The 26,901-nt window shown below is 34.7% G+C and overlaps 2 protein-coding genes across 4 annotated transcripts; one reads left to right on the forward strand and one right to left on the reverse strand.

Moving 5' to 3' along the window:
* Positions 1–561: 561 nt before the first annotated feature.
* Positions 562–15,361, reverse strand: LOC125655705 (uncharacterized). Of its 2 annotated transcripts, XM_056144435.1 has the most exons (8): positions 15,208–15,361; positions 10,089–10,342; positions 8,934–9,111; positions 7,480–7,568; positions 4,594–4,661; positions 4,100–4,178; positions 2,189–2,288; positions 562–738 (listed from the first exon to the last, which is right to left on the reverse strand). In XM_056144435.1, exons 2-8 carry the CDS (start codon positions 10,331–10,333, stop codon positions 685–687), a joined length of 813 nt encoding a protein of 270 aa, XP_056000410.1. In that variant the 5' UTR covers positions 10,334–10,342; positions 15,208–15,361; the 3' UTR covers positions 562–684. The 2 variants fall into 2 exon arrangements, with proteins under 2 accessions (XP_056000410.1, XP_056000409.1); XM_056144434.1 differs by lacking the exon at positions 562–738 and having other exon boundaries at positions 911–2,288.
* Positions 15,362–20,885: 5,524 nt separating this feature from the next.
* Positions 20,886–25,113, forward strand: LOC125655333 (uncharacterized). 2 transcript variants are annotated; one of them, XM_056144437.1, is made up of 4 exons: positions 20,886–21,075; positions 21,238–21,380; positions 21,612–21,830; positions 24,545–25,113. In XM_056144437.1, the coding sequence occupies exons 2-4, from the start codon at positions 21,293–21,295 to the stop codon at positions 24,757–24,759; spliced, it is 522 nt and encodes a 173-aa protein (XP_056000412.1). In that variant the 5' UTR covers positions 20,886–21,075; positions 21,238–21,292; the 3' UTR covers positions 24,760–25,113. The 2 variants fall into 2 exon arrangements, with proteins under 2 accessions (XP_056000412.1, XP_056000411.1); XM_056144436.1 differs by lacking the exon at positions 20,886–21,075 and having other exon boundaries at positions 21,222–21,380.
* Positions 25,114–26,901: the final 1,788 nt, after the last annotated feature.

Genomic DNA, 26,901 nt, shown 5'->3' on the forward strand with positions numbered 1-26,901 from the left:
CACTGTATTTGCTGAAGGAATAAAGAAATATTGTGAAAACTGTTGTAAATTTTCTGATCATTTAATAAAGCAGTTATTGACCTTTGATGAAGTTTAGTCGTGACAATAGAGACCTTGTCAGGTATTGGTTGACTTCGACCTATGACCTTGGTTAACCAATACTTCACCAGGACCCAGCTGTACTAAGGTTAGTTTACTTTCTATTAACAGTTAACTTGTCATTAACTCTTGCATTTATAAAGTGATAACTAGACATTGACTGTCAGTTAAACTTAACTTTTTTGCAACTGAGTCCTGGTCCATATAGTCATCAGTTGACCAAACAAAAGTCAATACATTACATAATATTAACCAACATAAAAATTCGTTACTAAATGGTTATCAAACACTTGAAAATATGAAAAGATTATATTTTGTAAATAATGAGAGAGAGAGAGAGCATGTCATAATTAGAGTCTGGCTTTACAGGCCCAAGTAAATAAATCCATGTGTGCAATTTTCTTTCAAGAAGTAATGTATTGTTTAAGCCAATCAGAAAAGAGGAAAACTTCAGTCATTTAATAACATTATTTATATCTTTATTGTTTGTGTAACAAAGATTTTCGACATCATACATGAAAATGCACATCTTTCACACCTTTCACACACAAATGTTTTAGAGTACTTAATAACACAGTAGAAACGTCAAGACCCTGGTCCATTACTGCCCTTCTCATCTGACTTCTTAGTCGTCTCATACTAAACAGGAAAGAAGGAAGAAACAAATAGGAACAAAAATTTCAATGGTTATTCATAATAGAACATAACAAGAGGCCCAAGCAGGACCTGGTTCACTTCTTAAAACAGAAAATCAAGGCTCTTCTTTTCTTGAGCAGACTTTGAATTTAAAGATTCCACCCATATATTTTCATTTAAAACCTTCATCCCCACCCTGGGCCATGATTTGAACAATTTTGAATTTACATTTGTTAAGGAAGCTTTCACCTAAGTACATGCATTGTCTTGTCTGGTCCAGTGGTTCTTGAGAAGAGGATTTTGAAAAAAAGATAGCATCACATTTCCACCATATCTTTAATTATCTTCCCTTTGAAATGTGTGTGACCATACATATGTACATTTGGAGAATTTTGAATTCCCTTTACCCAATGATGCCTTATGACAAGTTTAATTGATATTGGCCCAATTGTTCTGGAGAAGAAGTAAAAAATGTGTAAAGTTTATGGACAGATGATGATCAAAAGAGCTTATTTCAGCTTATATCTCAGGGGAGTAAAAACAAGACAAACAAGTACACAAAACAAAGTACTTTGTTTCCAGCAACAGGTGATAATAGTGATATCCTTCTCAAAATCAACTGCATATTTTTGTTACCCTCATTTACATCACATCTACATTTAAAGCAGTCTTATTTTTCATTTTTGATATTATGATAATCTATCAGCTTTCATCTTGTTGTTACACTGCAAATCTTGTCTTATCACATAAATATCAATGCTCTTTTTTTTTTAAAATTCAATATTCTTTGCATTGCATTTTTGTCTTCAATCTCTGTCTTACAATCTATGTCTTACAATCTCTAGATCTGTCTTACAATCTCTAAATCTATCTTACAATCTCTATCTTACAAGCTCTAGATCTGTCATACAATCTCTGTCTTACAATCTCTATCTTACAATCTCTAGATCTGTTTTACAATTTCTGTCTTACAATCTCTATCTTACAATCTCTAGATCTATCTTACAATCTCTGTCTTATAATCTCTGTCTTACAATCTCTATCTTACAATCTTTAAATCTGTCGTACAATCTCTTGATCTGTCTTACAATCTCTGTCTTACAATCTCTGTATTACAATTTCTGTCTTACAATCTCTGTCTTACAATCTCTAGAACTGTCTTACAATCTCTATCTTACAATCTCTGTCTTGCAATCTCTAGATCTGTCTTACAATCATAGTCTTATAATTTCTGTCTTACAATCTCTATCATACAATCTCTAGATCTGTCTTACAATCTCTGTCTTACAATCTCTATCTTACAATCTTTGTCTTACAATCTCTGTCTTACAATCTCTATCTTACAATCTCTATCTTACAATCTCTGTCTTACAATAGATGTTTTGTTTTCACATTGATGTTTTTTCCACAACAGATGTATAAGTTTTCTGTATTGCAATCTTAATTGTCTTACCCCTATTTCAAGTCTTCTCTTAACGTCTTCCCAGTGAAATTTATCCTGTGTCATGTCATACTGTCTTAAAAATAGATAAAATGCACCGCCATACAGCAACCTAAAAATGAAAAGTAAATCCGATTGTCATCATCTACATTAGTTTACATTAATTCTTTCTTTGTTACCAGGTGTAGAATAAGTTAACTAGAGAAATATCAATGGGCAGGTGAACTAACAGGTATTATTGAACACTCATTTGTGTAAATCTTTCTAAAGTGAAATTTCAATTAAAAAAAAAAACAAAACACAACAACAAATGATTCACTGACAACATCCTTGGAAAATAATCCTAATTCAAAATAAGCATTTTATGACTTCCTGAAAACAAACAAGGGAAATTTACATGATATGGACACTTTATTGACCAAGGTGGACTTCGGTAACCACACTTTGGTGAAATTGATTTTTAGTAGTTTGTGAAACAATGTGAGAATACACAAAATCTTTGATACGTTTCTTCATTAATTTGACTGATTATGAGAATGTGAAAAAAAAAAAAATGATAAAAATAAACTTTATTGGAGTATTTCATTTCAATTTTATAAGACATTTGCGTTTAACATAAGTTCTCCTTGGTCAGTTGAAATCCTGTTACAAATTTCCTTCGCGTTCATTGCTGTAAATATGTGCTTACACATCCTCTCTCTGCAAGAGTCTGGTCACTTGTGTGCAGTGTACCAATGTGGTGGGAAATGAAAACAAAAATAATGTGTCACCTGACAAAAAATAGATTTTTCATTGGGGACAATAAAAAAATCACATGACCACTGGTCACATGACAAACATTCTACATGTCTCTCTAATTGGCGAGTTATTGAATATCTATTTCAGTGTATCTTGATGTATTTGGTTCAAAGGGCAGACACTCATATTTCACACTTGTCACCATCCTTTGTCCAAATCAATCAAGGTACACCTAAATGTATATACATGTACCACAACTATCACAAAGAATACAATATCACAAAGTACATAAAACAATAGGCCCAATGAATAAGACTGCCTGCCTGAATCATGTATCTGTACCGTCCAGTTCATTATAAGATAAATGTATACTTGTAATGAATGATGCTTGCATTTCTCATTACAATCTCTGTGAGCATTAATGATTATTCTAATTAGTGAACTTTCATCTCAGATATCAGCTCATTCTTCTGTTTCAGAACCATGGATACTCAAATGCTTTTATTACAGAGAGGACTTAAATTTCAAAATAGATTTAAAACTGTGAACATTATAAAAACTTGTTTCAAGATGATGTCTTCATAATAATCGTATGTGACTAAGCCCACAAGATAGTCTGTCAGAAATCAACGGTCGGTTGCACTACGTTTAAAATGTAGTGCGACTGACAGTGGGTTTCCAACGATGCAAGATAGTCAACAATTTGAGAAAATATTGTGTTTCAGAACAAAATGGCATACATTTAAAATAAAAAAAGATTTACGTTTCATTTTGCTTTGGATACCTTCAGCACGTGTTTGCCTATGTAACATTTTTATACCAAAGCTGTAACTAATAAAAGTGAACAAAATAGGCAAGTATATATGCTGTTTCTTCCGATGAAACATACATATGCTTAAAAGTTGATTTTCAGCCCCCCAAAAGGTGGAAATTCAATTTTTTCCCCTGACTTTGCAACATTGTGTGAAGTTGGAACATATATATACATCTGTATGTCAATGTTAAACATGATACTTTTTTTTTTTTAGATAGACATGATCTACAGTTCTGTACATGATAACTGCTCGAAATGGGGGCCAGACCATGGCCCTTAATTTCCCTTCTCTTTTGTGAAATAATCTGTACCGATTCAATTATTGCTGAAGATTATATATGCCTGGCTAGTATACAGAGAGGCAGACCTACCCCATCACACCGGCGATGCTTCCTGCAGCAGCCATAGCTCGTACACCATAGAAAAATTTATTTATTGCACCAGCAACAGCTGTAAAAATTAAGATGTGAAGATCATCATTTGACATATTTCCTCAGCTATAGTAAAATTTCGAACATTAATTTTGCTCTTTTTTTATCTCTGAAAAATTCCTTTCAAAACTTAAGCCTCCATTATGCATAACAATTTTGATTTCATGATTTGCTTAAGTAAATAAAACCGGTTTTTCAAGTACAGGTATAGTGTTTTCAAAAAACATGTTTCCTTTTTTATTTCAAAAGAATTTGTATTTAACTATGTTTTGTTTATTGTATGTTTTTTAAGTGACTACCATTTGGATATGATTTAACTTAACACAGAAATCTTGATTTGCATGAAGTGATACATGTACATGTATGTTCAATTCATGACACCCTAAGACATATTTCTATTCTTGGGTTCCCTACTTAGAGTCACCTCCCCTTACCTCCTCCTGCTGCGTAATACAGTGGGCTTGATTTGTTGTTGTAAGTGGCTAAATTCTGATTCACCAGTCTGTTAAAGAAACATTTCTAAAATCATTCATTCAAAAAGAAAAACAAAAACAACCTTTAACTCATATATTTTCATACTCCACTTCTATTTTTCTAATGCAATGTTAATTTTCATGCTGAAATTCTGTTTAATAGATATTTTTATAATTGTGAATACAAATTTTATATTCCCCCTGACGACATCTTATCCATGCATTATCGATCTAAAAGATAAAAGTCTAAACACTTGACAATCAACTAGATTCAGATGCCTTTGCTAATTTTACAAATAGTAAGTTTGTTGCTTTACAAAGAAACATAACACATTGTAAACCACAATTAGGAAAACGTAATCTGTCCTAAGTTACTTTATTATGTTCCACAAACAATGTTTGGGAACATATTGTTTTTACTCTGTTTCTTCCTAGTATTATTAATTTTCTCCGGTACTTTTTTGTTCAGGAGTGTTCTCAGAAACTACAAGGGATCGATATGAAACTTTCCAGGATGATAGTATATATAGCATTTGTAGACGTACAGAATGATAGTCATTTTGTCTGCATGTGCATTGCATTTTTGATACAAAATATTCGAAATCAGAATACACAAGAGATCAATATTAAACCTTAATAGGATGATAGTATATCATTTGTAGATGTGCAAAATGATAGTCATCATTTCTGAACGTGCATGCATGTGCATCACATTTTTTGTACACTAACTTTGTAAATAGTTTAACTTTATTGTTGTTCATTGAAATTGTTTGATATTTATATAGCAAGTGGAAATTGAGACTTAACCGATTTGCATGGTAAAAATTAACAATCTGGATGTGCATGCATGTGCGCTTCTTTTTGATTGGTTAATACTAAAACGTCTGTAACTCTCTCATGAATGAAGCGAATGTCGAGTTGATATTAACAGCATAGTTAAATAATATGTGTACCTATACATACATGTATGTATATTAGTGTAATAAAAAATGCCAACATACATGCGCACGCATCGTCTGTCGAAAGTTCATTTTTTGAAGGACGATAACATTTTTGTTTTTCATCAAATTCTTTTGATGTTAACGTTTTAGGTGTGTCTTGGTACTCCTTACAAATTGCTGTAGTTAAAATTACTGCTCAGCACGTGCATGCACATGTGCTGATTTCGGATTGGATGATTTTAAAATCACTATAACTTCCTTATATTTGATGCCAACATTATGAAATTCATACTGTGGGTATATGATACAAATGCCTGTTGAATGACATTAACAAAAGTGCAAAATCATATTAGCATGCACGTGTATGCATGTGGATTATTTTCTCTCATTTCTTGGTGCTGAAATTACCATATTAAACATACTAATTAAAGGCTAAAATAAAATGATATTTTTTTGCTATAGGTTTAAAATGACACCACTTTTTAATTGGGGGAGGTTTGGGGAACATATGTAATGATCCCCATTACAATTAGAACTAGTTTTATATAAAATGAGTAGAAAATTACTTTCATTTCATATTTCAACTCTTTTAAAAAAACTCATTCAATGTCATTTGATGAATAACTATGAAGACACTTCAATTTCATATGACATAGAGCAATATTTCCTTATCAGAAAAATGTAAACCAAGGAATGAAACATACTTTTACATCACTCTCAAGATTGACCCAACCTAATGGTTGGTTGTATATTGTTTAATGTACCACTCAAGAATCTTTCACTTATATGGAGACTTCACCATTGCCGGTGAAGGGCTGTCAAATTTAGTTCTATGCTCGGGGCTTATGGCCTTTGAGCAGGGAGGGATCTTTATCGTGAAACACTTGCTGTGACACGGGACCTCGGGTTTTGCGTTCTCATCCAAAGGACCTCCCTATTTAGTTGCCTCTTACGACAAGCAATGGGCACTGAGGACCTATTCTAACCCGGATCCCCATGGGAAGAACCTAATATCAACTCAGTATACAGGATATAAGGAACGTTCATAGAGAACAAAAATCCAGACCACATCACAGCACATCCAAAAAGATTAACACCTTCCATTACTCTGAGTGCAGTTTGAAAAAACCTGAATGTACACAAGAAAGTGTCTATTCTACATTTTACTCTTTTCAATCTCGGCAAAGTCGTTATCACAAAAAAAAAGGAAATAACAAAGCAAATTACTATGTGAGGCAGTCAGATGGGTTTGATCGCTGGTGGCCAGATAGCTCAGTTGGTAGAGCATCTGACTAAAGGTTTGGGGTGGGGGGCTCAAGTTTGAATCCTGGTCTGGTCTCTTGCATTTTTTCCTTCCTGTTACATTTGGTGCCATAGACCAGCCCCAGGAACTGACAGGCGAAAATGCCTGCCAGGGGATAAAAATTCTGGGTTCATGTCTTCAAGGTGTGACAACACTTAAGGAGGGAGGAATGTGGCAGTGAGACATGTTTGATTGCTGGTGGCCATATAGCTCAGTTTGTAGAGCACATTACTGGGGGGCCTGGGTTCCAATCCCGGTCTGGCCTATTGCATTTTCTCCCTTCCCGTTACACATGTATGTATATTTTGTACATGAATACCGATCCAATTTTCATTATTTCATAATAATTTCTTGGATTGGGGCATAGTCCTTCATTTTAAAGACTTAAAATTCGTTACATATGTTTTGTGCTCAGTTCAAATGAAACTGACCTTCTGATCCTAGCGGTACATATTGTATCAGGTCAAACTGTAGGACACATGTAATTCCCAGCATATAGAAGGTAGGATGTTAAGGAAGATGGACAAAATTTAATCAGAAAAAACTCACTTGAACCTCTAGGTAAGGTGGAATGTAAAATACTTATATCAGCAAAATACTCACAGAATACATGTGAAAAATCCTCCAAATTTAACGGCTGCTCGGACAGATGTTTTCATGACATCTAATGCAATTATATCATACTTGTACCTCTGAAAAGAGACATGCATATAATCTATACATGGGTAACCCCAGAGGCAATGCTACATTAAATGGCACGTTTTAGCTTTAAATGGGTAGTTGAAGCCCCTATTTTATAAAACAAACTTTACTAAAGTGAACAAATATCCTACAAAAGGGGAAGGTTTAACACCCCCACCCACCACCAAGACCAGTTTCCACTCTGATGGTACTGATAAACATAACATTATATAGTTAGTCAGTGCAGTACTTCATATAAATGTGGTAAACACAAATGCATGAAATTAAAAGCTTTTCACAGAAATCAAGGGAGAAAATATACACAGTGACATGTACTGCATAAAAGTACAGTATGACCGGGGTGCAGCAGCAGAAATCAACAACAGTCAGTATTCTGTATCAACATATTCTTATACAGTACAATTTCAACAGCTACATGTACATCATTTTTCACAAAAGGAAAATTTGGTAAATAATAAATCATGCAGATCTATATATACCTAAAATATCAATGTATGCCTACAAATTTAAATCTCCATATATGTATGCCTACAAATTTACATCTCCATATACATGTATGTACATTGTTGTGTCGCCTGCGTTACACGCAGTGGCGACATATAGGGATCACTATCCGTCGTCTTGCGTCGTCGTCTGGCGTCGTCGTCGTCACAAAAAATTTCTGTCACAGTTTTCTCAAGAACCACATGGGGCAACTCCCTGATATTTGGCACAGAGCATCAGTGTGGCCAACTGTATTGTGTAAGACATTTTCGAATCTGTCGCTTATCAACTTCCTGTTTGCCGGGACTTAGAATTTTTTACAGCAAAAAAATTTTTTCCTGAAGATTTTATTTTATGATTAACTGAAGGACAGTATTTTTATGTACAAAAGGACAGTATTTGTAATTTCCATACTGAAGGACAGTATATGTGATTTCAGAACAGCACTAATTATGATTTTTCTTGAGAAACAGTAAATTGGATATATAAAAAGACAACAACACTAAGCAGTAAACCCAACAGATAATTACTTATGGTTATTACCATTGTCTTGAAGAGCACAGTAACAGGTTGATACATATTTTCAAACATATGTTTTCATTCAGTCTACATTTAATAAATGTCTTAATTTCAAACAGATTCTCCCACAAATTCCATTGCATAATAATGTCTCATCTTTCAATTTCAATTAAGGTATCGTTAAAGAATGTTTAGTAATTCTCAAAACCTTTAAAAGGAGTATTAAACTGACAAAAACCATTTGAATAATTTACTTTTTCAACATTATACGTGATATATTACATATAGAATCAACTAGCAGGTGACACATGTCTTCCGGGGAAGACTTAATACTGCGTTATAAATCTACTCACTCTTGCCATTCTGAGGTTTGACCTCTGAAATTTGACCAGTCCCCTCTCTGGACTTTTCATAAAGTCCTCCTTCGCTCTGGGATATCGAAGTCCTGCTATGATAACACCTGAGACCAATGTGACGGGGGTGGCCATGCTGAGTACACCGTACAAGTCAGCACTAAATATTGTCAGAGGACTGAAAAATCAACCAATCAAATCTTACATCTACATACTGTCATAGTGCTGAAAAATCAACCAATCAAAACACACATCATACAAGTCAGAACTTAATACTATCATAGGGCTGAAAAATCAACCAATCAAAACGTACATCTACATACTGTCATAGGACGAAATATCAACCATTCAAAACGTACATCATACAAGTCAGAACTTAATACTTTCATAGGGCTGCAAAACAAACCATTCAAAACGTACATCATAGCAGTGAACAAAGTACTGTAAACCAACTTATTCACCTGTGAGAAACTTTCGCGAGGTTTGCTAGAACGTCATAGTCACGAACACTTTTCTCCATGAACCAGTTCTCTGACATCTCTTGTATTTGTTTCGAATAATCTTGGTCGCAGAAATGAGTTGATGTGAACCACTTTATCATCGGTAAATCACAAAATACAGCAGTCGCAAATAAAAGTTGGATTACAGTGATCAATAAAAAATAATGAGCTCGCTCCGTTGGAAGAGCATCAGAATTCAATACAGATTCTGGAATCACTAGTTCTAATCCCATAATTGTCAGTTACAATTTGTCTTTGGAAATGGCAGTAAAAATGCCTTGCAGGGCTTGGTAGAGCTTAATTGTTGCCTTTTTTGTAGGGGGAAGGGGGGGGGGGGGCATTAAACCCCTAACTAGGTCTAGGGTTTGAGGTTTGGTCTGGTCTTTCAGACCTAAATTATCAGGTTTATTAAAAGTTGGACATTTCTACAGAAAGACATGAAATTATGTTTTGATGTAATAGTTTTCATAATAATTAGAGCAAAAATGATTTCACAATGATTTTTTTATTCAAAAGATATATTTTTCAATGAAATATATACATGTATACATATTATAAAACACAGATATTCACTAATTTACATGTAATATGTTTATTATTACTACACTGAATATCATATATACTCACACTTATCCTATGAACTACACGTACTTACTCATATGAATACATGTGTTTTAGCCTGTCTAATCCAGTTTCACTTGCTATGAATTTATCAACCTCCTGATCGATGATTGGAGAAAATTTGCCCTTTGAGATGGGTGATATGGGTGCAAATACTTCATTATCCTGTGGGACTGTGAAAAAGAAAGATTTCAAGTTTGCAAACAGTCCCTCCTTTACTCTGGGTGGATCTGATGATTCTGTTGTGTTCTCCATAGGCTGTTTGTCACCTAATGCCATTCTCACACTCTACAATGAAATAACTGCGTATAAGATGCATGGTTTGGTAATACTACATGAATTGTTCTGGACTCAACATTTGCCTGTCAGTCTGATGGGACTGGTTAATTTTGTAAAACTTCATTCTGGAAAACCCACTTGTCTAATCATAACTGCCCATGTGGCGGCACTCCTCTGATCTGGGAAATCTGTTTAGTATATATAGATCTCACACTCCTCTGATCAGGGAAATCTGTTTATTATATATAGATCTTGCACTCCTCTGATCAGGGAAATCTGTTTAGTATATATAGATCTCACACTCCTCTGATCAGGGAAATCTGTTTATTATATATAGATCTTGCACTCCTCTGATCAGGGAAATCTGTTTAGTATATATAGATCTCGCACTCCTCTGATCAGGGAAATCTGTTTAGTATATATAGATCTCACACTCCTCTGATCAGAGAAATCTGTTTAGTATAGATAGATCTTGCACTCCTCTGATCAGGGAAATCTGTTTAGTATATATAGATCTCGCACTCCTCTGATCAGGGAAATCTGTTTAGTATATATAGATCTCACACTCCTCTGATCAGAGAAATCTGTTTAGTATAGATAGATCTTGCACTCCTCTGATCAGGGAAATCTGTTTAGTATATATAGATCCCACACTCCTCTGATCAGGGAAATCTGTTTAGTATATATAGATCTCGCACTCCTCTGATCAGGGAAATCCGATTAGTATATATAGATCTCGCACTCCTCTGATCAGGGAAATCTGTTTAGTATATATAGATCTCACACTCCTCTGATCAGGGAAATCTGTTTAGTATATATAGATCTCACACTCCTCTGATCAGGGAAATCTGTTTAGTATATATAGATTTCGCACTCCTCTGATCAGGGAAATCTGTTTAGTATATATAGATCTCACACTCCTCTGATCAGGGAAATCTGTTTAGTATATATAGATCTCGCACTCCTCTGATCAGGGAAATCTGTTTAGTATATATAGATCTCGCACTCCTCTGATCAGGGAAATCTGTTTAGTATATATCGATTTCACACTCCTCTGATCAGGGAAATCCGATTAGTATATATAGATCTCACACTCCTCTTATCAGGGAAATCTGTTTAGTATATATCGATTTCACACTCCTCTGATCAGGGAAATCCAATTAGTATATATAGATCTTGCAGACCTGTTTTAGTATTGTCTGAGGCATATCGTTTCCATTCTTTTATCTGAATAGCACAAATCAAATATGTTCAATAATTTCTGGAAAACTAGAGACAGGTAAATTTTTCTGAAGACTGGTTGAAAGTATACCCTACCAGTCCAGCTCAACGGCTGATGAAATAAAAAGTGAGTAAAAATGACCCCGTAAGATGGAAAAATAATGTGTTATCTAAAAAATATATATGTTTCTAAAATAACTCATGCATTATTTTCAAATTAAAATGTTTGCATTATGCTCCTCAATGTTCATAACATGTTAGATGACCAAATGTGGAGTTAAACTGTTAAGCGAAGTCTTTTCTGAAATACAGTTGTAATTTTAAATAATGAGCCTTACAAAACAAGACAATATTGTAAGTCAAGTCTCAAATCTAAGCAAGATCAAAAATCAAAAGCCTACCACTGAAATGTCAAGAGAGAATATCCGAAGAAAAATTTATAAATCAAATATTTTTATAAAACTTATCTATGATAATGAGTCTGAAGAAAATTGTTACAGTGGAACCCCGTTATTACGTTCCCCCTTTATTACGTTAGTCCGCATATTACGTTGGAATTTCAAAGCACAAAACCATTTCTTAACAAACCTATATAAAATAGACCTCGTTATTACATTGTCCTAAAATGCCGGGACTCGGTATTACGTTGTAAATATTCCGACAAAAACGTAATAAACCCCTAATTATTCAATAGTGATTCTCAAAATAATAAGCCATTCACACCTTGACTGCCTGAGGCAGTCACCACGTAAATTTCCTGGTCTGTTTGGGGATTAGAGACGCTTGACTGATCACACTTCGATAGATCTAGCGACATCAATACAGGTGAATACCCCGTATAGAAGCCAGTGATAAACAATTAAATAATGTTTATTTACAAATTGTACTCTATGAAATTTACTTCATTTTTCATATTTTGATAATCAAAGAAATAATTTCTCAACCACCTGCGTGTTCAGCATAGTGTGATTACCTTCGCTATTAAAACTCTATTCACGGACAGCTTTGGTACCAAACAAGAAAGACAAAATTTATCGTAGCAATGTTACAACCGCTTGGGTAACTGCTTGGACATAGGTGACTAAAGGTGTTCAATTAAAAAAATTGTTCGTTGTTTGGACATGCAGATTGGGTGTTCGTAAATCTCGTCCATACATACACCAATCTATCGGCCGATTTGTGCTCGGCATTTACCTCTGAATATTTTAAAATCCCTTGATGCGCACGTGATTTTAGTGCCATCATTTAGCGTTATAAATGAAATCTTCGTGCATCATTATATTTTTTTTTTTTATGTGGATTGCGTTTAAATTGTTCTCCGTGCATGTTTATCGTTGGTGAGAAGTGTGCAAGTGTTGGGTATCGTGTGCGTTTTGTGTCTATAGTTTTGTTGTTTTTTGGGTGGGATTTTTTTTATTGTGTTGTGTATTGTGTAATTAGAGAACTTAATAAAAACGATGTTTTGTTATTTTTTAATACGAATGTTGAATACGAACCGGAACGAGTTATTGAGAGAAATTTACATGAACGCATTGTTTTAAAGTTGAACAAAATGGCGGTCCAAACGAATGCAGAAAAAGCAACGTTTATCAAAACATCCTTATGTATCCTACACCGAAATAAAGAAAAGGGATAAGAACATGAAGAATTACGGACATTAAAGATAAGATGTAAATAAAACAAAGTATCATAGTCTTTTAAACAAAGAAACAGTAAAGATATATTCACACACCCCTTCACGGAGTACCAACGGACGATATACAATTTCCAAACGATATTTTTAACTGGGAACGTTTATTACGTTGCCCCCGGTATTACGTTATTTTATCGTGACAAAATGGAAAACGTAATAACGGGGTTCCACTGTAATTATATTTTATCAGATGTTGCCACAGAATTGTTGACAGCCACCAGTCCTTGGAAGTAGGTTTCAGTGGGTTATTTTTAAATTATCATTTTGCTTTGTTATTTTGAATTTAGTGTTTCTTAAGTGAAGCAACGTGATGGGCTCACTCCAATGATTACACATTTCAGTCACATGATTTGCTCTTCATCAGCTAAAAAATGATGGGGATTACCCATAATGCTTCTTTATAATGTTGCCATCACTGCAGTATACTTCAATGAAAACCCTGTAGTTATAATAGATAAATTGTTTGGAAAGTATGTACCACAAACATTTTCAAATTCCAGATAAGCTTTCTCATACCTTTGTATGTTTTGTTGTTGATAATTGCTTGAACATTGCAGTTATTATAATATAACATCACTATGCAATGTTAACATGTCTAAGGTTGTGTTGCAAGATGTTAAAGGTTTTCCCTGGTCTCAGCAGTTACACTGTAAAACATATGTTTACGATGTGACTGTTGAGATGAGCGAAGACCCATAACAATCAATGATTTAACACAGGAAATATAACACGGTTGATGTAAACAGTGCATTTTGACGTCATCATTAGCTGTGATTGTTTATCTTTTAAACCAAGCAATTATCCACAACAAAACATATGAAAGTATGGGAAAGCTTGTCTGGAATTTGAAATCATTTGTGGTACTTTCAAAACTATTTATTTGTTTTATCTACGGGGTTGTCAATGAAGTATACTGTAGTGACAGCGACATTTTTCAGGCAGTATTATGGGTAGTCCCCATCATTTTTCAGCTGATGAAGAGCAAATCATGTGACTCAATTGTGTAATCGTTGGTGCGAGTTCGTCGCATCACAAAGCGATGTGAACCCTTCATACCTTGGGTAAATTGTATAAGATGCACTCTGATTTCAGGAATTCATTAACAATCTGACTAAATTACAGAGCTGCAGATTGATTGAAAAATTTGTAATTTAACCAGATTGCATCATTAATATTTTAAACATCCCAGACTCTCCTTTGGAAGGTTTCACTTTAGAATTTGGCACGCTCAAAAGGCCTCTTGTTTAGTGACTGGGTAGAGGTATTCAGAGATAGGTTATAACTATTTCGCTTTATTGCATACATGTATATAACATGCATGTTATAAGTATGAAAAGGGTGGTATTTCCAACAAGGTCGGATCACAGGAGCTTGTATAATTACGTCTTTAACAGGTTGGGAACACTTCCCCTATAGGGAGATATTCTCAATAAAATGCGATTATCCCTCTGTAGCGAGAAAGTAAACATTACCATTATCAGGTGTTTTGGTGTCCTTATTGAAAATAAAGGTAAATCCCGTGCAACGCTCGTGCAACGCTGAATAAGTGTGACACACACTCAACATGACGTGCATTGTTTCAATGAAATTGACAACACAGTCAAGAAATTGCATACCAAAGTTGCTGCGTAAGAGGGAAGGAGTCTGAAATTCAATGCACATCGTGAGTGTTTTTGTTTTGATTAATATTATTGCAGAAGCATCAGACATTTTAGCACTTTTTCTTCTTTACACGTGAAACACGAAGAGATGTACTCAACGGGTGTTTTCCTCAGTTGTACGGGATATATTTATTCTCGCTAGAGAGGGATAATCGCGTTTTAGCGAGAATATCTCGCTATAGGGGAAGTGTTCCCAACCTGTTTAAACGTTATCTGTTATTTCATTTACTGATTTAGTTTTTTTTGTTTTCCCCCTCACTCAGCAAGCCCCAATGATCAGATGAATGATATGTACTTACGTTCTTCTTGTCAAATTTATCATCGACATTTTGGTAAATTATTCACTTTACAATATATTTTAACATATTTGACATGATTTGAGGGTGTTCGGAAATTTATAAACTTAGTCTGCATGACAAGGACATGTACTCAACGTTAAAATATGGCTTTAAAACATGATACATTGTAGACTTCATAAAAAACGTTTGAGAGATTAAGAAAATGGTCGTTATAAAATACTAACTAAAGTAAGCAACTGCATTTTTTCCGGAATTAAGCTCGTGGAGAGTATCTCAAGCACGAGACCCTCCGAAGGTATACGGTTTAAGACAAATCCAGTCATGAACGCTGGACTGATTCAATGGATAATGGTTTTTGTGGAGAAAGTATTTATAAGTCCTGGCGGATCACTATATTTTTTAGCTTACTTTGTCCTTTTCAGATCTTATCAAAGTTACATGTAACAATTCCTTACTTAGTGATAGCAATGAACATTATGAAGCAGTTGTGAACGAACCGTATATGACTTCTCCATAATATACTCCTTTATATGTTTAAAATAAAATTTAGATACTCTGTGAGAACATTAATAAATGGATTGAGGGGGTCTTGGGGGGGGGGGAGCAAAAACAAAACCCATAAATATATGAATAAAAAAAAAAAAAAAAAAAAAAAGAAAAGAAAAAAAGAAAAAAGAAAAAGAAAAAACAGTGATCGCGTTTTCGTGTATGTTGCAGGCTAACCTTCGAGGTCGAGAATTGTTGTTTTATATTTCAAAACAAAATTTCGAAACCAAGGAGGTTATTCTGCAACATACACGAAAAACTAGAAATTTTTTCTTCTACCACAGTCTACGGCTCAGAGATATACAGCCGATCGTTTTCCAATATATACCTGCGAATTAGGTCAATATGACGTCATTACAGTTTCCGAAACGGTCTACATTGTTTTTTTTTGTTTATGTTTTTTTTATTTTTGCTGACGATAAAGGTAAGATGGTAGGGGTACTCTTTTAATGAATTTGTTGTACAACATATATTGATTGGTTTTTATAATTATATCAGTCATCGACTTTATTGTTGCATTAGCAAAACTCAAAGTGCAAGCGAAATGTGTATCAATTTTCTCATAATCAGTTATTACGCATGAAGGTATATGTAGAATAATGACTGCGGCATTCCTTTGCTATTTGCAATAGGCATGGTAAAGTAAAGAAATAATGTTCGCGTTTTTGTGTATGTTGCAGGATAACCTCTGAGGTCCAGAATTGTTGTTTTGAAATATAAAAGCCGAGGCTTTACACAATAAAGTAGATGACTGATAATTCAATTTTATAATCATAAAAATCAATTAATATATCTTGTAAAACAAATTCATATAAATGACAGAAGAACATTTGTCATTCAGTATAAACCATTCGTCTATTTTAAAGACCCTTACCATCACACATCACACTTTTTTCGTCAGCAAACAAAAAAAAAAAAAAAAAAAAAAAAAAAATAAAAAAAAAAAAAAAAAAAAAAAATACAACAACAAAAAACAACAACAAATAAACAATGTAGGCCATTTCGGAAACTGCCATGACCTAATTAGTAGCTATATAAGAAAACGATCGAGTGCATATTTCTGAGCTGTAGTGGAATAGAAATAAAGCTCTTCTATTCGTGTATGTTGCAGGATAACCTTCTTCGTCTCGAAATGTTGTTTGAAATACACTACATGTATGTATAAAAGCCTCGGCTGACGCCTCAGCTTTTATATTTAAAAACAACATTTACAGGGGCGGATCCAGGAATTGCGGTTACGGGGGGGGGGCACTTTATGAGACAGGGGGTCTGGGGGCGAAGCCCCCGGAAGCTCCTGGATTTTACAGATTTTATAGGGCTTGAAATATATCTCCTATTTAGTCTTTTGTACTATTGTCTATCATTTTTTATGAGGTGAAATTAATAAAATGACGCAAATTTTAAGGGGTTTTGGAAAAAATTAAGTTCTCCCAATAAAGTAATTCAAGAAATCAATAGATTTTGTCATTTATTTCTCCGGGAGTGGAAGAAATTTTTGCTTTTTACATTGTTTTGTACTTTTTTCTAAACAAGATAACACGATTTACCTTAAGTTTGAAAACTTAAGGGGGGGGGGGGGGGGCGCCGCCCCCCCTTAAACCCGCCACTGATTTAGCTCGACCAAGTAGGTTATCTTGCAACATACACGAACACGCGATCATCATTTCTTAAAATAGATTGCATTTTAAAATTTATTCCCATGGATTGTTGTAATTTTTACTCAGTACACAACCATTATTATTTTAACATTGATTGACAATGTATACCTTTACCTTTAAATCGAGGTATGCTACTGAAAAACAAGTTGATGTTGCAGGGTTTTCAACAGTCTCCGTTAAAGGGACTGGTTCACGTTTATCGAGAGAACTATTTTTCATTTCTGATGTTAATAATTAAAAATATAACTCATTCAATTGTAACAACCAAAATTTGGACCGTCTGAATGCAAGAATAAGAGTAATATTTTAGCTTTGATTCTGTGTTATGTAAACAAAGACTCGAGACTTTTTATGTGAACAAATAAACCAGTGAAACGTTAATTTGTAATTTAAAGCATTTTGATTTTGTACAATCACAAATTTTAACTTTTAAATGACACATTTTACCAAAAGTATACTTGAGATGTGATATATATATATATATATATATATATATATATATATATATATATATATATATTTATATATATACACCAAACTTGGATCAATATCCATTTACTTTGAAAACTTCGTACACAATAACACATCTCAATGTTTGTTTTCAAAACAAACAAGATGTACTGTGAGCAATGCTCACTAAGAATACCCCCGCTTACCCCAATCTCCCAAAGGGTGTTGTTAATAGGTATAAATTACCTCTTTCCTGAGTGTCAAAATATGGTATGCATTTGTAGAAGAAAATGGAAGATATAGTCCGAACACAAATCCATGGCATAAACCTATAATTTTGACCTTGAGATCAAAGGTCAAGGTCATAAAGAGGTCATGAATGTACATGACACATAGTCTCATGGTGATACACCCATGTCTTATGGTATGACTATGTCAAAACCCTATAATCAATTTTGACCTTGAGGTCAAAGTTCAAGGTTATATACAGGTCATGAAGGTACTCGACACATCGTCTCATGGTGATACACTCATGTGTCAAATATGATATGCCTATGTCAAAGAACAAAGAAGTCATGGCCCGGACATGAATCCATTGTAAAAAACTTTAATTTTGACCTTGAATTCAAGGTCATATGGAGGTCATGAAGGTACATGACACATCGTCTCCTGGTGATACACTCATGTGTCAAATATGGTATGCCTATGTCAAAGAACAAAGAAGTTATGGCCCGGACACGAATCCATTGTAAAAAACCTTTAATTTTGACCTTGAGGTCAAAGGTCAAGGTCATATAGAGGTCATGAAGGTACTTGACACATCGTCTCATGGTGATCTACCTGTGTGCCAAATATGGTATGCCTAAGTCAAAGAACAAAGAAGTTATGTCCCGGACACGAATCTGCACAGACAGACAGACGGCCAGACGGACAGACGGAGAGACGGACAGACAGACAGACAGAGTGATTCCTATATACCCCCCAGAACTTCGTTCGGGGGGTATAATAATAAACTTTCTATAATGAGCTTCTGTCATGATGAATAATCTTAATATAATATTTTTGTAGGGGAAAATCGTGAATCAGTCCCTTTAAAGTAAGCATCTCGCAAATTCTATGGTCGTTATAATGATCTAGTTTGCGAATACAATATATCTTTGGGTCAAATGCTGTCTGACGTGTTTCATACCGATTGTTAGGCCTTTCTTAGCACCGACACCGGGCTCACGGTGGGTGCGACCGGTCGACAGGGGGTGCATACTCCTCCTTGGCACCTGGTCCCACCTCTGGTATATCCAGGGATCCGTGTTTGCCAACTCTCTATTTTGTATTGCTTATAGAAGTTATGAGATTTATCACTGTTCGTTATCTTTTATCCTCGCCTTTCATCTACATGTACATGTAAATTCAATCGCATCCCGCTGTAATAAATGAGATTAATCGCTATCTGTTATCTTCACCCTTTTCATTGATATCCACACTAGTTTCATCTCTTCTATCTGAGCCATTTAAAATACATGTACATGTATTCCAATATTCTTTTCAATTTTCTCAAAGGAGTGCTTTTAGTTTATCTGATATACAATTATGATCTTTGATAAATCTATCCGTGGATTTAAAAAAAAAATATATTCTCTATTAATAAGTCTGAGGTTGCATGTAACTAAGGTTTCATTTGACTTTGTTTTACCGTGTGTAAATCGTTTTGCGAGGTGATTTTTTTCTAACTGTGCGGTAAGTTTTTATTAAACCCTTGTTCATTTGTATTATGTAATGTTTTAGATGATTGATTTCTACTTCTAAATGTTTTGTTTGCTGAGCCAACAAAATATTACAAATTTCGCAGGTAATTTTGTCTATATCGTGTTTATTTACAGAAGATTAGCCTTTTACTTATGCTACACTGTTTAAAACGACATTAAGCTTATCGCTGCTAATACCATTTTCAAATTCGGTGGCCTTTACTTACTGAGTCCCAAAACTAATTTTGATTCCACGGGTTTGGACACTTGATTGGATAATTCAGTCTCAATTTGTTCGAGATGGTTTATAAGCTCGAATGACACTGTGCGATGAACATCAGAACATAGGTTACAAAATATGATTATTTTATACGAAATTTTCATTTCGTGCAAAGTATGCAACTCTATCAAAGGGTTCTCTCAACCCTTAAGACTCTTGTACGTATGCGGAAGGGGACTTGCGTATCTTTAATACACTACTGCTGTCGAAGATTTTCTTACAAAACGTTCGTCTAAATGTAGTTTAACAAATAAAATGCGCAAAATATTATAATGATGGACCACTCCTCTGTTTGATGCATTGGTATTGTTATGTCACGTATGAGGGAAAAACGAAATAGTATTGACAAATCGCAAGCGTCGTACTATTTGCCATAGGCCACAGGAGAATAGTGTGGCATCTGTTTCGTCACGTGTTGAAGAGGTGTTAGGGAGCATTAATTATTTCAATATGACAAATTTATCGAGTTTTCCTTTGGGCTGACAGATGTCGGATGAAAATGTACCTTCTCCCAGACAGATATAGTGTATCTATTCCATTGATATTTTGTACACAAAAAATGATGAAATGAAACACAACAGGATAAAATAAATCTGTACTTTCAATCATATTTTATTTCAATGATAAATCTACATCTGTATCAAATTCATTATACTGTTATATTGTGTCTCGTATCTTATCTATTGATTTAGATATTTGTTTCAGTTTTTCATTCATTTTTCAAGTATACAAATCCTTCAGATTCCACCCACTTCCGCCTTTAAGGAGTGTTTGAAAAGAACAAAGAGTACACTGGAAAACAAGGTATGAAAAATATTGATCTATATGAAAAAACTAGAGGGATAGACTCGTAGTTACACAAGTATCATAGACTTAGAAATGTGTAGTTATACATGTATATAGATACATGTTTATGCAGGAATTGTCACGTGCTTTAACCGGCTGATCAGTCCATGTTCAACCCTGTAACAAAAAACAAAACAAATATGAATGCAACAACAACTTAACATCAACACCCTTAAAACGCATCAAACAAATATATCAAATCACCTAAACACAGACTATAATCATTTCAATGCACGCATTTTAGAAACATTTTAATGCTAATTAATTTGTACAACTAATGGAAGGTCAGATGTTGATGATTTGACAACATAATGGTTCATTAGCAACAGCAGGCATTTATCTAAAGGTAAGAGGTAGAAAACGCAATAGTTCTGTCCTTTATTTTTGTTGTTTTTATGTTTTCTCGAACCATGCTAATGATCTGACTTTGCATCAATCATTTTCAAACGATACAGCATTACATATTTTATCTGGACCAGATTGTCTGTTATAAAATCTATATAAACAGGGAGACGAAGCCGTCATCTGTGATACTTTCAGGTAACAAGAAAAGTACGCGTTATATGAAAAGACCGATGGCATTGTTCAACTTCCAACTTCTTTTCGTGGTATTAGTCGCTGAGATTTGTTATACAGCAAACGCCTTTTCAGGTATTCATGTACATGTTTTCTGCTTATCTTTGATTTACCAGGATTCAATTTCTCCTGTTGATGGAAAATATAAATTCTTGAGTATTTATAACCACGAACGAAATTAATCCTCGCTCAAAAATTAATGCTCTTTACTGCATTTGGTTTTAAAATAGTTGATATCCTTTGAATTTGAAAGTGTTTACATCGTGGAAATTTGGTGTATATATATAATAATATATATCATCTCAGTTGAAGAGCTATGCAAAGGACACAATGATATAAGATTGGCCCACGATACTGAGTGTCAGCTGTATTATGATTGTTCCTCGTCGGAGGCTCCAAGTTTTGCCAAGGGCGAAAAATATCTTCGTGAATGCAAATATCCCCAGCTGTTCTCGACACGCACGCTTCGGTGTGAAGATTTTCAAAATGTACGATGTGACAGGAGAAAAGAGCTCAAACAAGCATGTAAGTTACATATTGATTTATTGTATATTGTTTAACGTCCCTCTCGAGAATTTTTCACTCATGTGGAGACGTTTTTACATATTGGAATTAAGATCAGAAGGTTTCTTGTTTGAACGTTCTATCATATACTAATAAGTAAATTTTACTTGTAACACACACTTTGATTGGCTAAGCCCACTGAATTTTTTTTAGTTTATATTGTAATGGGATGGGGACTACGTTTTTCTAATTTTACACTGCAGCACTATTAATTTGTATGGCCGTCTATGAAATTGAAAATCAAAGGAATCAAACAACCACAATAAAATACTTTTTCTCAGACATTTTTTTTTGGGTGATGTTAAACCAGACGTATATTTTCTTACAAGTAATGTTACAAAAAACCCTATTGCTAAACATTCAATTCAAATTCTGATACAACTATATCATATGCGAAATAATGATACCGGTATATCAAGTATTTGCAAGATTTGCTGTTTCATTATACAATATATTGTCACTTAGTTTCATCCGCCTATCAAACCGTATATTAAAATGCGTCATATCTTACAAAATGTACTAGATGAAGTTACGTCACATTTATTGACATGTGGTTCGCTATCTATGAATTGCTTACATAATTTAATGTGTCGAATTCAATTGGAGACAATGTTGCATGCTATGATAAGTTAAAATGTAGTTTAAAACTTCAATGCAATGAAAATTCGCAAATTATTTTACATTTTCAGGTACATGACGTATTTTGTGTGATGTCAGATCTCAACTTTCCGACACTTTCTATTGGGGCGACATCACAGTCAATCTTGCACCGCGAAGTAAACAACAGACAAACTGTCATCAAAATTCTTTGCAATCTCCTCCTCACGTTTTCAAGTTTGATAAATAAAGTATATGTTCCGGTTATGTGAAGAACGAAATTGGCTTCCTTCTCGGTTGACACTTCTTCGGTTGCTAAACGAATCCTTGCGCGGTGCATGCAATTTCTATTTATGAAATACGATGAAATATAGATTGAAAGATGTTTTTCAGTATAGTTTTATCTTTTCATAAGAAAGTAACATGCATATAGAAATTATGATGCATTTCAAGATATTTTAGGTATTTCAACCCCCCCCCCCCCCCCCCCGTTTAGAGTCAGCATTTTGCAAATTCTATGAATATTATAATGATGTAATTCTCCAATACAACTTATCTTTGGGTCAAATGCTTTTAGATGTGTTTCATTCAATTTTAGGACATTCTTTACATACTGATTTTGAGTACAGATTAGTCCGTTTAGCTGATCAAGATACGGGGTTTACGATATATTTGACCAGTCAATAGGGGTTGCTTATAATACTGAAAAACATTTAACAGCAGCAAAACTGAATTGACGCACGTTGTCAATCGCCACAGGCCTATGGTCGTTAGAACGATGTAATTTACCAATACAACCTACCATTGGGTCAAATGCTGTCAGATATGTTTTATAATGATTGTTAGGCCTTTCTTGGCACACTGATTTTGACTACGGATAACTCCGTTTACCTGATCAAGATATGGGGCTCACGGCGGGTGTGGCCGTCAACAGGGGATGCATACTCCTCCTAGGCACTTGATCCCAGCTCTAGTATATCATGCGTTTAGGAGTTATGCGATTGATCACTGTTATCTTCGCCTTTCGTCTAAATGTAAATGTAAATTCAATCGCATCCAGCTGTAATAAATTAAAAAAAAATAATAAAAAAAATAACGCAATAATGTAGCCCTCACCATTTTTTAGGGAGAGAGCTACAACTCCTTAGGATCTCCTTAATGGTGCAAATGCGGGAGTGATTCACTCCCGCAACATTTTCGATCATTTTAAACTATTGCTGACTTTCTTTACATAAATAAAATGATATTCTATGTTTCTTAGTCAATATATACATTTACAACCTGCAACTTACGATTTGTAAGGCTCTATTCTACCGTTTTCAACAATTTCGATATAATCCAATTTTACGATTCATATTTGTGCGCCATGTTTGATGACTGAAGTTTCAACTTCCGATTGTGAAGTTATTTGCATATGCCATATAACGTAGTATTTACATCAATGGATAAATACAGAGGAGAAAGCTATTTCGTCGGTATTAAAAAGGTTTAGATTTAATATCAAGTTGAAAAACGAACAGTAGAGTGTAAATTATTTCTGCAACCATACAGTATGGTCTTCCTTTCTTTGTCGGAGTGGGTCGAGTAACTACATTTTCGCGCAGATTGTCAATGTTGAGGCTTCTCATAGATCCACCTACGATATCTCGCGATAACAAGGATGGCGGAGCAGACGAAGAATTTTGCATGCTGTACATGATGTTTAATGAAAAACACCTTTATTAGACATGCCCGAGCACAAAGTTGGTACTCCGTTTGGTGTAAACAACATTCGGGACTAAACACGGAGCTTATTATCGGTTATTCATAAAATTATTTTGCACCATTACGGAGATCCTATGGAATTATAACCCTATCCCGAAAACGTCACAATAAAACAAATCAGATAGGGCTACATTATTGCAGCTAGGCAAGCACATAAAAGAAAATTGTGTATGAGAAAGTAGCATGATGCGCTAGTTGTTTTCGATGTGTTTATTTTTTTTCGATTTGAGGTTAGTTATTACAACTGCATATCATCTATCTTGATATCCAAATATCACAAATCTCACAACATAAACAGCGGCTTGTTATTTTAGGTGACTACAGAGCAAATCAATGCAACGGACCAAATTGCATTTCCTGCAAAGTAATGTTCCCCAGCTGTGAAGGTTACGATGACGGAGAACATCCACACAGCACAAAAGAAGGAAGTCCCTGGAAGATGGAATGTTACAAAGAGAGACTGATGAAAACTTTTATTCCGGATACCTTTCAGCGCCGTCCATACAGGAAAATCATTAAAGAAGTGTGATGATGCTAACATGACAATACGTTTTCATGCTCATGTAATCGAAGATTTGCGGGCATAGAGTGTGTGGTCTCTCTGTTTGTCTGTGTCACCGCAAAATTATTGACATTGTGACCTTTTTTTCTTGGTGTATGAGCAAACTTTAACTTTGGCCATACCATAACTTTTATGGCTTCAGTATTTCACATGAGTATTTTTTGTGACAAAACATTTCTTTTCGTACCAAAATGTTTAGCATCATGACCTTGACTTTGGAGTTTAGCCATACAGAGGCATCAGTATTTCATAAACACAACTTCTTCTTTTTATATCCATTTCAAAATTGTATGCTAGTTCATTACAAAATTTAGACAAAAAGGCATATCATTCGTTTTGATCTGAAAAAGAGTACGTACGATTCATGGAAAACAAACAGTTCGACTTAAATAAATATTATTAACATCTAAATTTTTCCTCTATAGTTAAATACCTGTAACAGTTTTAACCTCTACGTCCATTTCTGGTCCCAAATTATCAACAGAAAATTTGTAATAGAACATTGTTTTCATCAAAATTTAACGTTTTTAAAGTTTCATTCGATGGCGCCAAAATTTCAAACCTTATAACGGATAAATCCAAAGGTGGAGATAGCGAACATTTATCAATGAAAGGTCAATGAAAGGTGAATATAACGAACAGTTATCCATCTCATAACTCCTATAAGCAATACAAAATAGATAGTTGGGCAAACACGGACTTCTGGACACATCAGTGGTAGGATCAGGTGCCTAGGAGGAGTAAGCATCCCCTGTCGACCGGTCACACCCGCCATGAGCCCTATATCCTGATCAGGTAAATGGAGTTATCCGTAGTCAAAATCAGTGTGCCAAGAATGGCCTAACAATCGGTATGGAACACGTTAGACAGCATTTGACCCAATGCGAGGTTGTACTGACGAAGTAGATCTTTATAAAGACCATAGATGTTGCGAAATGCTGACTTCAATCTCAAAACTCCTATAAGGAATACACAATTAAAAGATGGTTAAACACGGACCCCATGGCATAACCTTATCCATGTGCCTAGGGTAAGCAGCATCCCTGTCGACCAGTCACACCCGCCGTGAGCTCTGTGTCTTGATCAGGTAAACGGAGTAATTCGTAGTCAAACCCAGTGTACCAAGAACGACCTAAAAATTAATATATAACACATCATACAATATTTGACCCAATGATAGGTTTAACTGGCAAGCAAGATCGTTATAACGACCATAGAATTTGCAATATGCTGACTTTAAACGAGACTGTTGAAATACCTGTAAAATAAAACTCTTGCAATTGCATATCGAATCAGTTGAGAGACATAAAGACTACTTACAGGTGATAATGGAATATTGCTACATAAATATGGGAAGTTGACGATGGATAAGCTGAAATCATTTCGTTAGTCATAAAGTTGATTTGTTAATTTGCCTTGTGGAAGACTTTTATCGAGTTAACTGGAAATACGTGTATATCGAATCGATGTATGAATTGCAATCGTTATTGTTAATGGATAAAACGTCGTCGATATATTACAGTTCATCTACTCAGTATAAACTAGGTTATTTTGAGCACATTATTTCACTACAGCAAAAACGATAACTCGTAGTATCTTATACTTATGCGACTGAGTATGCTGAAGTGTGACTTACCTTTCCTTCTGAACAAGAAAGCTGCAAGGTGCAAGAAATTTAACTAAGAAACCTGTTCTGAAGCATCACGAAGTTAAAGCCATGTTGAGAGCCAATAAAACGAGAGCATCTAAGGCGAAGAGCCCATATGCCATACCACCGGCAAGGACATTCCTTGATCATGGTGTAGTAGTAACCACGGTGACCACACAGGCTTCTGCATCGTCCTTTGACTCTATCATTCCCACGTCAGTCGCCAGTCTTAATTCAGAGGCAGCTACCTCAGCTTCAGGAAGAAGTTGTATGGTCAGCCATGGATTGCTAGCCCAATCAGTACCCCTACAGTCTGTTTATGAGATGGCAGATGTCCCAACCCCTGCCGTTTTATATGCAACCTATGTAACAAAACAATCAGAATTCCCCATAACATTTTAAATGTTACTTTTATAACTTTCAGGGTGTATGTGCAAAACACAATTGCAAATTTTTGCATA

Source organism: Ostrea edulis, chromosome 7 (genome assembly GCF_947568905.1).
Source record: "Ostrea edulis chromosome 7, xbOstEdul1.1, whole genome shotgun sequence".
NCBI classification, from domain to species: domain Eukaryota; kingdom Metazoa; phylum Mollusca; class Bivalvia; order Ostreida; family Ostreidae; genus Ostrea; species Ostrea edulis.

What these genes read in the sequence shown, in the direction of transcription:
- LOC125655705 (XM_056144434.1), bottom strand. Translation starts at nt 10,333, where the DNA reads ATGGCATTAGGTGACAAACAGCCTATGGAGAACACAACAGAATCATCA. An exon ending in GGATTTTTCACATGTATTCT is followed by an intron (nt 4,662 to 7,479) that starts GTGAGTATTTTG and finishes TTTCTTTAACAG; the next exon opens with ACTGGTGAATCAGAATTTAG. An exon ending in AGCATCGCCGGTGTGATGGG is followed by an intron (nt 2,289 to 4,099) that starts GTAGGTCTGCCT and finishes TTTCATTTTTAG; the next exon opens with GTTGCTGTATGGCGGTGCAT.
- LOC125655333 (XM_056144437.1), top strand. Translation starts at nt 21,293, where the DNA reads ATGAAAAGACCGATGGCATTGTTCAACTTCCAACTTCTTTTCGTGGTA. An exon ending in TACAGCAAACGCCTTTTCAG is followed by an intron (nt 21,381 to 21,611) that starts GTATTCATGTAC and finishes ATATCATCTCAG; the next exon opens with TTGAAGAGCTATGCAAAGGA. An exon ending in AAAAGAGCTCAAACAAGCAT is followed by an intron (nt 21,831 to 24,544) that starts GTAAGTTACATA and finishes TTGTTATTTTAG; the next exon opens with GTGACTACAGAGCAAATCAA.